The following is a 15174-nucleotide window of genomic DNA, read 5'->3' as shown; positions in this document are numbered from 1 at the left end:
GTCATATTTAGACTCGATGATCTGCGTATGGGTTGGTTTGGAACATAGCTTCTAAAAAATTGGGGGTGGGGTGCAATTTTTCCTACGGACCAACCATATTTTGTTTTTGTCCAACCCTTTTGTTGTAAAACCAGTGTTCCAAACGTATTTTTTTTAGAAACTATTTGGATCGTGAAATTGTTCTTGCCTTACCGTTTTAAAATCCCGTGCTGTGTTTTCTGGGGAAGGGAAAAGTCAAACACCTCCCCTGATGTGAGGGTGAACTTACAGGATGTACTGAAGGGAAAACTTTGCTGTTCAAATTATTTTGCTATTCTTTGGATGGTCAAGATGTGCTAAATATATCTGTACTATGAGCTTGATGCTTTAATAAATAAAGATGACTCTTGTGTGACTTTATATCAGCATTGGGCATAAGTTGAAGTAAAGCAGTAAGTCCAGGCCACTGTGCGTTGAGCTAAAACTGTAGAATATTCAACATGCACATAAATATATATGGCATTAATAACGCAAGTGTTAGGATCAGGTCTGATGCTTGACCTCCCAAATCGGAGCATGACTGGTCACGATTCAAGATGTTAAATTCATTGATAAACATTTGAAGTTACAAGGTTCACATTCAATTTCTATGTCTCATGGCCCAAGCTGCACATTTATATTGTTATCTAAAACATGGTCCCAGGACCGAGTTTGGGGAAACTCAGCTCAAGGGGATAGGCAGTCTCAGGAAGACGATTATGCTGCAAGCAAAGGAAGTCTGCTGGGGACAGCTATTGGTTAAAATGTGCACCTACAATATCTCAATTTATTTGCATTTAAATTAATATAATTCGCCATTTTTAAATCTCGGAAATATGTCCTGTATTTTATATATACTAAGTTATCTTTCATGAATGTATTTAAGATACACAAGTTAACATTTAAAATAAATCATAATGAAAACAAGTTCAGAGAGTTTGGGTTGGTGTTGGGTTTGACCATAAACCAAAAAATATGAATTTAGTAATCGATTACTTTACCCCATTGTTTCCTATGAGATTGCTCAGGGGCGCTCGTTTGATCCGGAAGTGTCATTTCAGCGTGTGTCATCTGGAGTTTTTGGAAACATTTCATGCGCCGTTTGAGCTACTTTAGGCTCAGTACTGCACTCTGAGTGTCTCAAATTGGACGGTGACCGAGGTACTGCAGGCTGCCATTAGCAACTAAATTATCCTTATAACGTAATCTGTGATAAAGTAATCGGTTCAAGAACACATCTGATGAAATGGAAACAATTAATGAATGGTACCATGATTGTGTTCTAAAAAAAATATCCACGAATATTGACAACGAAGATCGCCATTTGCACCCCAGTATCTCTACTTGCACATTCATCTTCTACACATCTATCACTCCAGTGTTTAATTTCTAAATTGTAATTATTTCGCCACTATGGCCCATTTATTGCCTTACCTCCCTAATCTTACTTCATTTGCACACACTGTATAGACTTTTCTATTGTGTTATTGACTTTACGGTTGTTTATCCCATGTGTAACTGTGTTTGTGTCGCACTGCTTGCTTTATCTTGGCTAGGTCGCAGTTGTAAATGAGAATTTGTTCTCAACTGGCCTACCTGGTTTAATAAAAATAAAAGCCCGTTCACTATAATGGGGATCCTGATTTCTGGAAACAATGCCTGATAAATACCGCGGTCGGCCTTCAATTTAATCCTCAACGCAAGGGGACAGTCGTTCTACCCTGGCGTTGAGTTATCGACGGGATTATAGCTCTCTATCGTCACCCAATGGCCACATGAGAGTACTGGACATGTATCCACTGTACAGAACGACGGATGTGACGCAAAATTAACCGCGACATTTTCCGCTGCTGTAATATTCACGTGGAGTATTTTGAAGCAAGCACACGAGTGAAGCCCTCAAAATGAAACAATACGGAGGAGTAATGTAAGTTGTGTTTTATCAACCAAAGTATGACATGCTTAATGTGGTTTTTACCCTTAAACTATAACTTTCGAGTATTTATGTAGTTAACGAAGTCACTTACTAGGAAACTAACAATGTAGCGTTGGCTATCTAGCTTGCCTAATAAATCTAACTAGTTAGGTTTCCATCCAATTGGCGACAGATTTTCGAGCGAATATACTGAAATCCGCATAAAAACAAGATTCACATTTTACGGCCGGAGATAATTAATTTACATTGATTTGTGGATAAACTGCTATGCGTGATGATGCAGTGCACATAACAATGCATCGCAATTGCAACTCCGCTGATGGGTTTTCTCACATGTTGCGTTAAATAGCTAGTGTGCCTACTCTGGTATTGGCACGTACACTCTAGCCAAAGGTTCGCGGACATGGCGAGGTTATTTTTTGTTCAACGGCTGCCAAGTATCTGGTCATTAGAATTAGACCCTCAACATTTATTGGAAAGGTGCATCAAGTTCGTCACCTTGTATTTTCACCACCATGTTAAATACATAATGTATTTCATCTGTACCCTAAAACTGCGTGCTTTCCCGACGAATCGTAGTGGGAGGACCACACGTCGTCAGAGTGACTCCCAAATGTACTTATATTATATACATTTTTGTGCATTAAAGCGTTTCCACCGGAGTTTCTCATAATTTATTTTACCGACACAAATATCCCACATTGTCTAGCATATTTTTTCTTCTCGATTTGGAAAGTTTACCAACATTTTCTCTTTCCATCAGTTCTGTCTTTACTTTTTTTTCTTCCGACATGTACCTTACATGCTGACCAAACCGCTCGTCCGGCCTCTCCCATCTCCTCATTGGTTTTCAGGAGCATATACCCACGTGGGTGATTGAAAGATTAATTTAGGTCCACTCTCTGGTCAGTTGTAGTAATGCTGTGAAGTTGGTTACCAACTGCCATAAAGTCCAAAGAAGAAAAAGAAGGCCGGTGGAGAGATGACAAGAAACAAATTAGGTTTACTGTTTTATCTGTGGATTAATTGTCGGAGTAGAGAACCTTGTGCATTTATAGGTAAAATAACAACCCAATGTTTATATCCCAGAACAAATTAGCTATCAACAGCTAGCTAAATTGCCATACGTGTTTAATGCTTTTCGACCTGTTCTTAAATTAAAATAATTGTTTGAGTTCCCAATCTGCGTGTCTGGTGTGGGGATACAAAATCAACATGCGCGCGTGCTGTCGCAAAATAAATGTGCACATGCATGTTATTCAATCATTGCACTGCTCACGCACGTCTTCGTAGCCAGATGCTAAAGTAGAACTTGGTTCTATTTGTGACGCCTGACACGATGCAAGTCCCCCCTCTCCCATCTCCTCATTGTTTTTTAGGAGCATATACCCATGTGTGTGATTGAAAGATGAACTGAGTTCCACACTCCAGTCCAGTTGGTAGTGGTAATGCCCTTATAGTTGGTTGCCAACCGCTATATAAATTCAGAAGAAGAAGCCTGAAGGAGGAGATATTACTAGAAACAAACTTTTACCCCTTTATCTGTGGATTAATTGTCAGAGTAGAGGACTTTGTGCATTTCAGGTAAAATAACAACCCAATGTTTATATCCCAGGACAAATTAGCTAGCAACAGCAAGCTAGCTAGCTAAATTGCCAAAAATGTTTAATGCTTTTCGACCGGTCCCCGAAACATTATAGTTGGTTTTGAAATTTCAACCTGCCTGTCCTGATTGCGTCTGGTGTGGGTGGACAAAATCAACATGCGCACACACGCAAGCGTTGTGGTCAGCGTGTTACAGGCGTGTAGGCCTACATGCTTTTTTGCATGTGCCAAGTTAACCCATTCACAGATGCGAACTACCTTTAGCGACTCTTAACAACGCGAGGAAACTTTGTTACCCCTTGCTGAAGCAATCGATGAATAGAACCGACTTGGAACTAGTCTGTGTACCAGTCTTTTTTAGCTAACTTTCCACTCCGTCATTGCCAAAGAAACTGGCCTTTCGGCAATAGTCCCAGTTGGTAATAGAACGTCGCGGCTCTGCCTGCCTGTGGGGGAAACAACCTGTGGTTACCTTTCAAGCACAATTTCTGTCCACCAGTACATGTCTAAAGATTACTTTTCCACATTGCCTGCTATCGAGCATTCTAACTACTTTCCAACGAGCTGCAGTTTTGGAATAATTATCCCGTCTTTCCAAAAGGCTACTTTGCAAACTGTTAGGGCCATTTTTATTTTATATATATTTGTAGTAATGACAATTGCAACAATACTGAATGAACACTTATTTTAACTTAACATAATACAAATACAATCAATTTAGTCTCAAATAATGAAACATGTTCAATTTGGTTTAAATAATGCAAAAACAAAAAAGTGTTGGAGAAGAATGTAAAACTGCAATATGTGCCATGTAAAAGAGCTAAAGTTTAAGTTCCTTGCTCAGAACACGTGAAAGCTGGTGGTTCTTTTTAACACGAGTCTTCAATATTCCCAGTCAAGAAGTTTTAGGTTGTAGTTATTATAGGAATTTATAGGACTATTTATCTCTGCCATTTGTATTTCAATGCTTCAAGCAATGCAAACAGCTGCTGGCAAAGGCAGGGAAATGCTGTTTGAATGAATGCTTACGAACCTACTGCTGCCTACCACCGCTCAGTCAGACTGCTCTATCAAATAAGCCTTAATTATAATAAACACACAGAAATACAAGCCTTGGGTCAATAATATGGTCAAATCCAGAAACTATAATTTCAAAAACAAAATGTTTATTCTTTCAGTGAAATACGGAACAGTTCCGTATTTTATCGAACAGGTGGCAACCCTAAGTCTAAATGTTGCTGTTACATTGCACAACCTTCAATGTTATGTCATAGTTATGTAAAAAGCTGGCATAATAATGAGTATTTGTTAGGAAGAAATGGTGTTCACACAGTTCGCAACGAGCCAGGCGGCTCAAACTGCTGCATATACCCTGACTCTGCTTACACTGAACGCAAGAGAAGTGACACAATTTCCCTAGTTAATATTGCCTGCTAACATGAATTTCTTTTAATTAAATATGCAGGCTTAAAAAAATATTCTTGTGTATTGATTTTAAAAGGCGTGAATGCTCTTTTGTTAAATCATCACCCGTTTGGCGAAGTAGGCTGTGATTCGATGATAAATTAACAGGCACTGCATTGATTATATGCAACGCAGGACATGCTAGATAAACTAGTAATATCATCAACCATGTGTAGTTAACTAGTGATTATGTTAAGATTGATTGTTTTTTATAAGCTAAGTTTAATGCTAGCTCGCAACTTACCTTGCTTCCTTGCTGCACTCGCGCAGTCTCCTCGTGGAATGCAATGTAATCGGCATCCAAAAATGCTGATTGCCGATTGTTATGAAAACTTGAAAATCAGCCCTAATTAATCGGCCATGCCGACCTCTAGTTTTAACTGAAGTAGCTGTGTCTTGACTGTGATTAGGGCTCTGGAAATAAGAGCATCTTGTCTGCGAAATTAACAAAACAACCTATGCAATTGCACAGCCATAGGCTTCTGCAAGCACTGGAGGTTACTGCCTGTTTGTAGATAGGTCTTTTTTTGTTTGTTTAAAAACAAAAATGTGACCTTTATTCAACTATACAATTCCATGATATAATATAACCAGTTGATATTACGGTTTAAATAAGTTAATCTTAAAGTGTACCTGTTATTGACTGTGTGTGTGGGACAATTAGGATTGATCTGTTATGGTAAATTAGGCATTGTTGCGCACTGTTGGCATATAGATAAATGCACTCCTTTTTTCCCAGTGTGGGCCTGGGGGGGGGGGGGGGGGGGGGGGGGGATCTTGCCAGTACTCAAACAGTAAAAAAAAAAAAAAATCCACTGCCCATCCCCAAGGCGTACCTGTGCAAATTAGCTATCTGCGTCTCCGAACACCTGTGTAAACGGAAGGCGGACACCACAAACGTGTTGGCACTGAAAAATACTGTTGGCTGCAACTGTGTTAAAACAATATATTTTGATGTGATATGAAAGTACTGAACGACAGTTGAGATGGTTGCCAGAGCCAATTTGCCTCTAAACAGAACATGTAAGGTACTTGGACTATAAGAAGTAATGTTAGGCTAGTGCCAGGTTATATAAATCAGCGTTTTGAAAAGTCGGTTTAATAATACTTTCCTGTGGATGTCTCAAATTTCGAACCTACATAAGGACCAACCGCACAGACAAGAGGTAGAGGAAGCTCAAATGTAATTTTGTCTTGAGAGAACTTTACATATTTTTGCAGTGCTTTTTGACTGTATACCAATAATTGGTATCACGGTCTTATTTATTGGGCAAGTAGTTAGCTAATGTTAACTAGCTAGCTAGACTTCCAAACAGTGTTGGTTGAGTGCATTTCGCTAGATGGAAGAGCTATGTCCGATCATCTGTGTTGTGTTACTCATGTCCCTGTGTGCCATAGCTGAAGTGTCTTTTGTTGTTGAACGAATGTCTCCTCAGAAAACCTAAGACGAAGAGGGCCAAGCGCTTCCTTGACAACAGAGCCCCCAAGCTTACAGAGAACATCAAGAATGCCATGATTATGAAAGGAGGCAACACCAGTATGACTGTCACTCAGGCATTGAAAGACATTGTACGTTTTCTGACTGTCGACCCTCCTCCCCATCTAGAATCATGAAGACTGTCAAGGTTTGAGAGCCAGCTAGATAACTCTGTGTTTTTCTCTCCAGTATGCCCTGAAGAAACCAAGTGCTGTACTGTACAAAAAGTAAGTGATTGATTCGAACTTTACTTAAGTTAGTCTTCAAACAAACCCAGTATACTGGTTGTACTGAAAATATTGTATTTAGTGTTCATCATGTTTTATTTTTCCCCTGTCGTTGAAAAGTGGATATTTAATACTTGGGCATGAAGGACTGAGTTTACTGAAATAATAAGGCATAAACACTAGTCCGTCAATTGCCGGTACTTGAGATGTGTGTTTTATCCAAATGTTGTTTTTCCTTCCAGGAAAAATATAACTAGGCCATTTGAGGATTCTACATCATTGGTCAGTTAACTAAATATGTTGCATGAATTCATTTCCGCTTGATATCAGATTTGTTTAACTTGGACATACCAATTGTTTGGGATTGTGATCATTTGTGAACATTCGCCTGCTAGTAGTCAAAGCAGTATTTTACACTGTAGACATACTAGCATCCTTTTAAAATGCAGTGTATTTACAGCACTTAAATCGGCACTCCCTGCGGATTATGTAAGAATTCCCAATCATCGGTATTTTGTCTCTGTCTACAGGAATTCTTCTCGAAGAAAACAGATAGCTCTCTCTTTTTGTTTGGCTCACACAACAAGAAAAGGCCAAACAATCTCATATTTGGTAAACATTTTTATATTTTATCAGTAGGAGATGTCTGGTACGTTTCACAGCAGATAAGGGTTTGACCTTTTCATTTTTTTTCAGGTCGTCTATTTGATTTCCATGTGCTGGATATGATTGAGCTTGGCATTGAGAAGTATAAGTCCCTAAGTGACATCAAGGTGATGTTTCCTTTTATTTTAAGCATGACACCACTGTACTTTCTCATTCTGCCAGAATCTTAGTTCATTAACACTGAGTGTTTCATCGCCATGTCTTTGTCCACAGTCTGCTACAATAGACCAAATGAATACACCTCATTTACATTCTCTCCCGGTGGCCTGAATTAACATCTAGAACTGAACTTTCCTCAACACTATTCTAGATGCATTGTCTTCCCATTCTTTAAAAATTATTAATTTGGAAAATTGTAGTTTTACTGATAAAACACTAATGGCTGGAACAGGCACACTTGGATTGTAAACAAAGTAAGTTGTTTGTGTTCATCATGTCTATTTTTACATGGTGCATTTATTGTACTTCTCCTCCTGTAACTTTATGTTCGGTTTCCAATGCATTGCAGAGCAGCAAATGTCCCGAGGGGACTAAACCAATGCTGGTGTTCGCAGGGGATGCTTTTGACCATGAGAATGACCACAAACGCCTAAAGAGCCTTCTTACAGGTACAATTTAGTCTAAGCTAAACTTTTGAATTTAGTGTTAAGATTTCCCCTTTTAGTTAAGACACATTTACTCTAACTAGAAAACATTTAGATAATCAATACTTACCAAATCCTCCATTATTTTTGGTCTTATAAAAACATTGCATTTCATGTCAACGACACTATTGACCATTTTCTACTCTAACTTGTTTTATTATTCAGACTTCTTCAGAGGTCCTGTTGTGCCTTCAGTGCGCCTGGCTGGTCTGGAGCATGTCCTGCATTTCACTGCTCTGGAGGGGAAAATCTACATGCGCAGCTACAGGTATGTCTGCCTTCTAACAGCTGGACCATCTACCAGTGTCTCCTATTATTCCCGATTTAGATTGACATACGTGCTGTGTCCCAAATGGCACCCTATTCCCCATGTAGTGTAATACTTTTGACCAGAGCCCTATGGGCCCTTTTAAAAGGAATAGGGTGACATTTGGGACGTTACCACGTTCTGTGAAGTTAGTGTCTACCGTCCATCTCACCCCCCTGAAATGATCACGAGTCAAAGCTCTTTGTTTTCTCCAGATCTCTGTTGAAGAAGTCTGGATGTCGGACCCCAAGGATTGAGCTGGAGGAGATTGGGCCGTCTTTTGACTTTATCTTGCGGAGAACCCACCTGGCATCAGACGACCTGTACAAGACAGCTCACAAACAGCCCAAGGCTCTGAAGGTAGGAAAAATGTCTAGTTGCAGTCAACATCTTTTTCACGCTCTTTCAACAGCCGCTATGTAGAATGGCGCATGAGGTTGCTTTTTTTTAAACGTCTTGTCTTAATTGAAATGAAACTTCAAGGCAATCGAAGTCCTCATGTTGCTCTTTGTCATTCCTATTCTTTACAGCCCAAGAAGAAGAAGAACATATCCCACGATACTTTTGGTACCAAGTTTGGCAGGTTGCACATGCAGAAGCAGGATCTGGCCAAGCTCCAGACACGTAAGATGAAGGGTCTGAGGAAGAGGAGGGGCCCGGCAGCCGCTGCTGTTGTGGCGGGAGAGACGTCCCCGAAAACCACTGAAGTAGAGTGAAGTCTTCCCAGGCTTTAAATGACATTTCACAAGCTCACGTCATCAAGTTAACTGTGGATGTTGACTGATTTCTTCAGAATTGTCATCAATGATGAAAAGAATGACCCCCCCACACACATGTTTACCTTCTGCAGGTATGTTCGTCAATGTTTCAAGACAACAATGTGGTGGTGTGCTAATCGACATCTCTTTTTAATGCCTTACAAATCGTCTTCGTTCTGTTGCTGATGTTGCTTAGGTTGGAAAGGTTTTATGTTAATGGTAGGCAGTCTGTGGGTGCATAAGAAAAAATTGAATTAGCCGTCATTCATCTAAAATACTTTTTTATTTTCTGTATTTTAAACTGCGCGTACATCGAGGAACAGTTCTCAATGAATAAATTTGTTTTGTACATCTTGTGTCGTGCTGTTCTTTTCATAGATGTACTATTTAGCTCTGGTACATTCAGAAATGTTTTTTTTTAAATTGTGAGAGGAAATAATGATACTTTTCACTGCCACCACAAACCTTTAGGTATAAGGATTTGCCTCCTTATGAACAGATCACAGCTGTAATTAGACAACTTGGTATATTTCAGTCAGCTTCCAGGTATGAAACATTTGCCGGCAGATGTGGATATGAAATCAGAAGTATTGGTGTTAAATTGCTGGATGTTTCTGGGGATAGTTAACTTTGTACAAGAGGTCGCTGTTTGACTATTGAGCTGCTAAATTCATAGTTAATATTCTCTTTTATTGAACCTTTATTTAATTATACTATTTTTGCTATTGATTTCAATATAACGCCATAGCCAAGGTGGCACAGCATCTCAGTGGTTCGATTCCAGGCTGTTTCACAACCGGCCATGATTTGGAGTCCCACAGGGCGGTGCACAATTGGCCCAGCATCATCTGGGTTAGGGTTTGGCTTGGGATAGGCAGTCATTAAGTGACAATTTGTTCTTAACTGACTTGCATAGTTAAGTCTTATTTAAAGGAAGTTATGTTTAAAAGTGTTAGATTTCGTTTTTTAAATAATGAATAGGTCTACTAATCATAGGGATAATTCAGAAAACTTTGGGTAATAGGCTATTTATGAAAACAGGTAATCGCCCCCTCCCTAACCGCCATTGTATGTAAAAATTAATCCGGATTGATTACATTTTTTTGATTATTCAATACAGCACACATTATAGTTCTGAGACTCCTAAATTAACTTTTTCCTTGCAAGCAGAAGTTATCTCCTCTGTATAACCAGGGGAAATAAATGTGTTCTGGATCTTCTCTAAGAATGTTTATTTTTTATTTTTCAATCGCTACAGTAATTATTCAATGCTCTGGCGTCATACTTTAGAAAGACAGCAATGCGTCCAATCAGCGACAGATACCGGCATAATGTATGCACAACCCGCCCCCCGGGTATCTATTTATACAATATTGCAACACTGGTGTTTTACACTACAGACAGTGCGAGCTGGTGGTAGAAATTTTCAATACGGCTTCGGAATGGGTGTATCTTCCAGGTAGCAATTCGCTGAAAGGAGATGCGAAGTATTCCTATTTGTAGATAATAGACACGTTTAGCGGCATACCGTTATCTGATTCTCTTCAATTGAGTTTGGCTGCAGCTTGAGAGCACACCATTTAGACTAGTTACCGGTATATTGCTGTCATCATATTTGACAGTGTTAAAAATCTGCACAGTCGCACCAAGAAATGACAGCAGGTACCAACATGACAGACATTGAATCGGATGCAAGTAAAGAAACGGTCGCTGCGGAGCCTGCAGAGGAGACACCAATGAAAGCAGAGGAAAAGCGCTCGGACGATGTTGAGGAAAAGAACGACAACGGGGATAGTAAAGGAACCATCCAAGAGCAGGTTCTCGTGGCTGTGGAGGAGCCCGAGTTCGTGCATCCAGAAGGAGGATGGGGTTGGGTGGTTATGCTGGCTGCAATGTGGTGCAATGGAGCGGTGTTCGGAATCCAGAACGCCTTTGGTATCCTGTTCATGTCCCTCCTGAAAGAATTCGGCTCACCAGAAGATGACGACCTCAGGTTTAAAACAGGTGAGTTCACAAATGGGTAGCGGGCACACGAGCACAGCAAGCTAGGTAGCCAAATACAGTGGTAGGCGTAGTGCATGCATAATCAAATATTTGTATTCCTTTTTGGCTGCATTTCATAAAGTGAAATTAAATACATTCTGATTGGGCAATGGCATAAAAACCACAAAAAAAACAACTAATGCATAATACAGTTACCGCACGTTCTACTCTAGATTGTTTTCTGTCAGTCGGCGAGTCGCGCGTGCGATGCACATGGCTGACTCATTCGTTGAACGTTAGCTCAATACGGTTCGTTTGGGGCGGCATTTAAATAACAGTCCGTCAGTCGCAAACAGCCAGCTAGCGTGCCAAATAATTTATATAAACCAGTGGATACTAGCTGCTGGCCTCATTCAACTTTAGCTTTTCATTTTGGAAAGTTGTGTAAATCATGTCCAGCTCCCCGGTGCCCCCCTACGTTTAGGTGGCTACAGGTATGCATGGTTGCATGACAATCATATATATCTGTTCTACTCTTTTGTTACTTTACACCCCTCTCAACCGGCCCCTGACAGTAAAAGTGATTCATTGTGTGGTGGAAATCTTTGTCCACCCTCACTGACATAATATAACATCATTGACATTTGTCATTTATACATCTGCTTATGTTAGCAAAATTGTGTCTGGCTATCTGCATACTTCCCTTCATTCCCATATGGCCATGTAGCCTATGTACAGATTACTAGGAACAGGGCAAGGGGCATATTTCCGCTCCCACTGACTCTCTCTCCAGTCTCAATGTGCATTCTTTGGCAGCTACTCTTGCAGTGCATACACAACTCATGAAATGTTCATGAAAGAGCAAGACCCCAGAATACCTTAGTGTTTCAGAAAAGAAGCCCATGAAAGATTGTGTTCTCATTTGGCTGTTAGTTAAAGCTGGAATCCTTAATGGTGACACTGCCACGTCCATTTGGGATATTACAACAAAGTAATTACTGCATACAACGAATACAGATCCCCCCTCACACGGGTTAGAACCGCAGAATATGTGTTGCAATTGTTTTTACTACACTGCTCATCTCTGTTTCTACCCTCCTCACTTCTGTTTAGTCAACAAAACAAAAACGAATGCGCCTGGGGTCAACCAGTGGTGCTGTTTCACCTTTTGGGATCTCAGCTTTAATGGATATAAATTACACTGTCATTTCATCCTTACAGTATTAAATAAGAAGAACATCCTTTGTATAACACAGGCATACCAGGTTGTGTGGTAGACTTGATTTAGCCCTGTCTGAAACAAATTACCACAGCTCTTGTCAGTTTCGGGGCCATTAAAATGTTAAAACATGCCTGGAAACAGTCTGTTCAGACAGACCGTGAGGTTGCTCAGTGTGTTTTCCTTTCCGTGGCTAAAGGTTCACCACTACCACATGGATAATGATCCTACTTTGTTTCGCTGTGGCTTCAGCCACCTGTAGCTGATGTTATTGGGGGTTTCTGTTGATGTGTGAAGAGCTATTTTCCACGCTTTGATTAGGTTAACGTGTTAAGAAGACTCATTGTGTAGACTATGACTTTTTCAAAGGGAAGGTCATGCATCAAATGTAGGATCAAAGCTGGGAAGATGCACTGTCCTTGGCAGTGTTAATCATCATAGATTTGATAAGGCAATCAGTAATCACCCTTTCCCTCACATTGACATTGTTCTGATTATTAGGAAGATTTGCACAAGTGATTAATCCAGATATAGATGAATCAGATCCTGTTAACTGATAGCTACTAATCACAGCATTCACTTAATCAAAGCATTGTCACATTGTAATTACAATTGATTATAATTCAAACTAAATCACTCATTGGTCATGGATTTCCTTGTTATATTGTTTTTCTTCAGTACCATACTTAGGCCTACTGAACTCTGATTATTCCCCCGCCCCAAAGTGTAAACCTAGTCCCTTCTTCCTCAGTCTGAAATGAGTAGCAGGCATTGCGTCAGCCTGCTTCAAGTACAGCTGTCGCCCGCCTTCCACTTTCCCTCGTAGTCCCTCTCCAGTTGTCAGATGTCTCACCTAGGGAGAGCCTGAGAGGAACATAATCCAGCTAGGCACACTGCCAGTAGATACAGGTCCCAGACAGTGGGGGTGCTTCTGGAACCTTTGGCAACACATACAGTGCATTCAGAAAGTATTCAGACCCCTTGACCTTTTCCACATTTTGCTACGTTACAGCCTTATTCTAAAATGGATAAAACAATTTTATAATCCTCAGCAATCTACATACACAACCCTATAATGACAGTGAAAACAGGTTTTTAGAATTGTTTTCAAATGTATTCAAATAAAAAAAGATACCTTATTTACATAAGTATTTTAAGACCCTTTGCTATAAGACTTGAAATTGAGCTCAGGTGCATCCTGTTTCCATTGATCATCCTTGAGATGTTTCTACAACTTGATTGGAGTCCACTTGTGGTAAATTCAATTAATTGGACATGATTTGGAAGGGCACACACCTGTCTATATAAGGTCCACAGTTGACAGGGCATGTCAGAGCAAAAACGAAGCAATGAGGTTGAAGGAATTGTCCATAGCTCTCCGAGACAGGATTGTGTCGGCACAGATCTGGGGAAGGGTACCAAAAAATATCTGCAGCATTGAAGGTCCCCAAGAACACAGTGGCCTCCATCATTCTTAAATGGAAGAAGTTTGTAACCACCAAGACTCTTCCTACAGCTGGCCGCCCAGCCAAACTGAGCAATTGGGGAGAAGGGCCTTGGTAAGGGAGGTGACCAAGAACCCGATGGTCACTCTGACAGAGCTATAGAGTTCCTCTGTGGAGATTGGGAGAACCTTCTAGAAGGACAACCATCTCTGCAGCACTCTACCAATAAGGCCTTTATTGTAGAGTGGCCAGACGGAAGCCACTCCTCAGTTAAAAGGCACATGACAGCCCGCTTGGAGTTTGCCAAAAGTCACCTAAAGACTCTCAGACCATGAGAAACAAGATTCTCTGGTCTGATGAAACCAAGATTGAAGTCTTTGACCTAAATGCCATGCATCACATCTGGAAGAAACCTGGCACCATCCCTACAGTGAGGCATGGTGGTGGCAGCACCATGTTGTGGGGATGTTTTTCAGCGGCAGGGACTGGGAGGCTAGTCAGGATCGAGGCAAAGATGAACAGAACAAAATGCAGAGAGATCCTTGATGAAAACCTGCTCCAGAGCGCTCAGGATGTCAGACTGGGGTAAAGGTTCACCTTCCAAAAGGACAAAGACCCTAAGCACACAGCCCAAAAAATGCAGGAGTGGCTTCGGGACAAGTCTCTGAATGGCCCAGCCAGAGCCCGGACTTGAACCCGATTTGAACATCCCTGGAGAGACCTGAAAATAGCTGTGCAGCAATGCTCCCTGACCAACCTGACAGAGCTTGAGTGGATCTGCAGAGAAGGGGAGAAACTCCTCAAATATAGGTGTGCCAAGCTTGTAGCGTCATACCCAAGAAGACTCTGCTGTAATCGCTGCCAAAGGTGCTTCAACAAAGTACTAAGGGTCTGAATATTTATGTAAATGTCATATTTCAGTTTTATCTTTTATAAATTAGAAAATGTCTTAACCTGTTTTTGCTTTGTCATTATGGGGTATTGTGTGTAGATTTGATCAATTTTAGAATAAGGCAGTAATGTAACAATGTGGAAAAAGTCAAGGGGTCTGAATACTTTCAGAAGGCACTGTATAATGTATATTTTGCCAAACTCTGGGTATGCCTTTTTTGGATTGCTGGTTGGCTGCCAGAGAGGAAACGGGAAAATTTCAATGCATTCTTGTATGGCTGCAGAAGTAACAGGGAACATATAGGATGGGGTTTCTGGAAGTAGATGGATCATGAACATAGCAAGAAGTGTATCTTATTATCTTGTTGTAGAATACCAAAGATTAGCCCGGTCTTCATCAAGAAATTGAGTAATCTCTAACTGGTATTAAAACCTCCTTGATGTTAACACGAGCATACTCAATGGTCCCAATGGTGTTGAGATGAACTGGGACCTCAAATTAGCTGTCACTCAGGTAAAGTAGACTTTTTAAAT

At 40.5% G+C, this 15174-nt stretch overlaps 2 protein-coding genes across 2 annotated transcripts in view; both read left to right on the top strand.

Moving 5' to 3' along the window:
• Positions 1-1856: 1856 nt before the first annotated feature.
• Positions 1857-9453, top strand: LOC120019672 (ribosome production factor 2 homolog). Its single transcript, XM_038963044.1, has 10 exons — positions 1857-1945; positions 6460-6592; positions 6690-6727; positions 6970-7009; positions 7258-7339; positions 7424-7500; positions 7902-8001; positions 8203-8305; positions 8560-8704; positions 8875-9453. Exons 1-10 carry the CDS (start codon positions 1923-1925, stop codon positions 9058-9060), a joined length of 927 nt encoding a protein of 308 aa, XP_038818972.1. The 5' UTR covers positions 1857-1922; the 3' UTR covers positions 9061-9453.
• Positions 9454-10505: 1052 nt separating this feature from the next.
• The window catches only part of LOC120019671 (monocarboxylate transporter 10-like), a 55785-nt gene continuing 51116 nt past the window's right edge, over positions 10506-15174 (top strand). The window contains exon 1 of the mRNA XM_038963043.1: positions 10506-11106. Coding sequence (XP_038818971.1) covers positions 10755-11106 — 352 coding nt within the window. The 5' untranslated portion in view covers positions 10506-10754. The remainder of the gene's footprint in view (positions 11107-15174) is intronic.

Source organism: Salvelinus namaycush, chromosome 24 (genome assembly GCF_016432855.1).
Source record: "Salvelinus namaycush isolate Seneca chromosome 24, SaNama_1.0, whole genome shotgun sequence".
Taxonomy (NCBI): Eukaryota; Metazoa; Chordata; class Actinopteri; order Salmoniformes; family Salmonidae; genus Salvelinus; species Salvelinus namaycush.
Note: the sequence above shows the minus strand (reverse complement) of the source record. Positions and strands in the feature narration are given on the sequence as shown.

What these genes read in the sequence shown, in the direction of transcription:
- LOC120019672 (XM_038963044.1), top strand. Translation starts at nt 1,923, where the DNA reads ATGAAACAATACGGAGGAGTAAT. An exon ending in ATCTACATGCGCAGCTACAG is followed by an intron (nt 8,306 to 8,559) that starts GTATGTCTGCCT and finishes TGTTTTCTCCAG; the next exon opens with ATCTCTGTTGAAGAAGTCTG. An exon ending in AACAGCCCAAGGCTCTGAAG is followed by an intron (nt 8,705 to 8,874) that starts GTAGGAAAAATG and finishes TATTCTTTACAG; the next exon opens with CCCAAGAAGAAGAAGAACAT.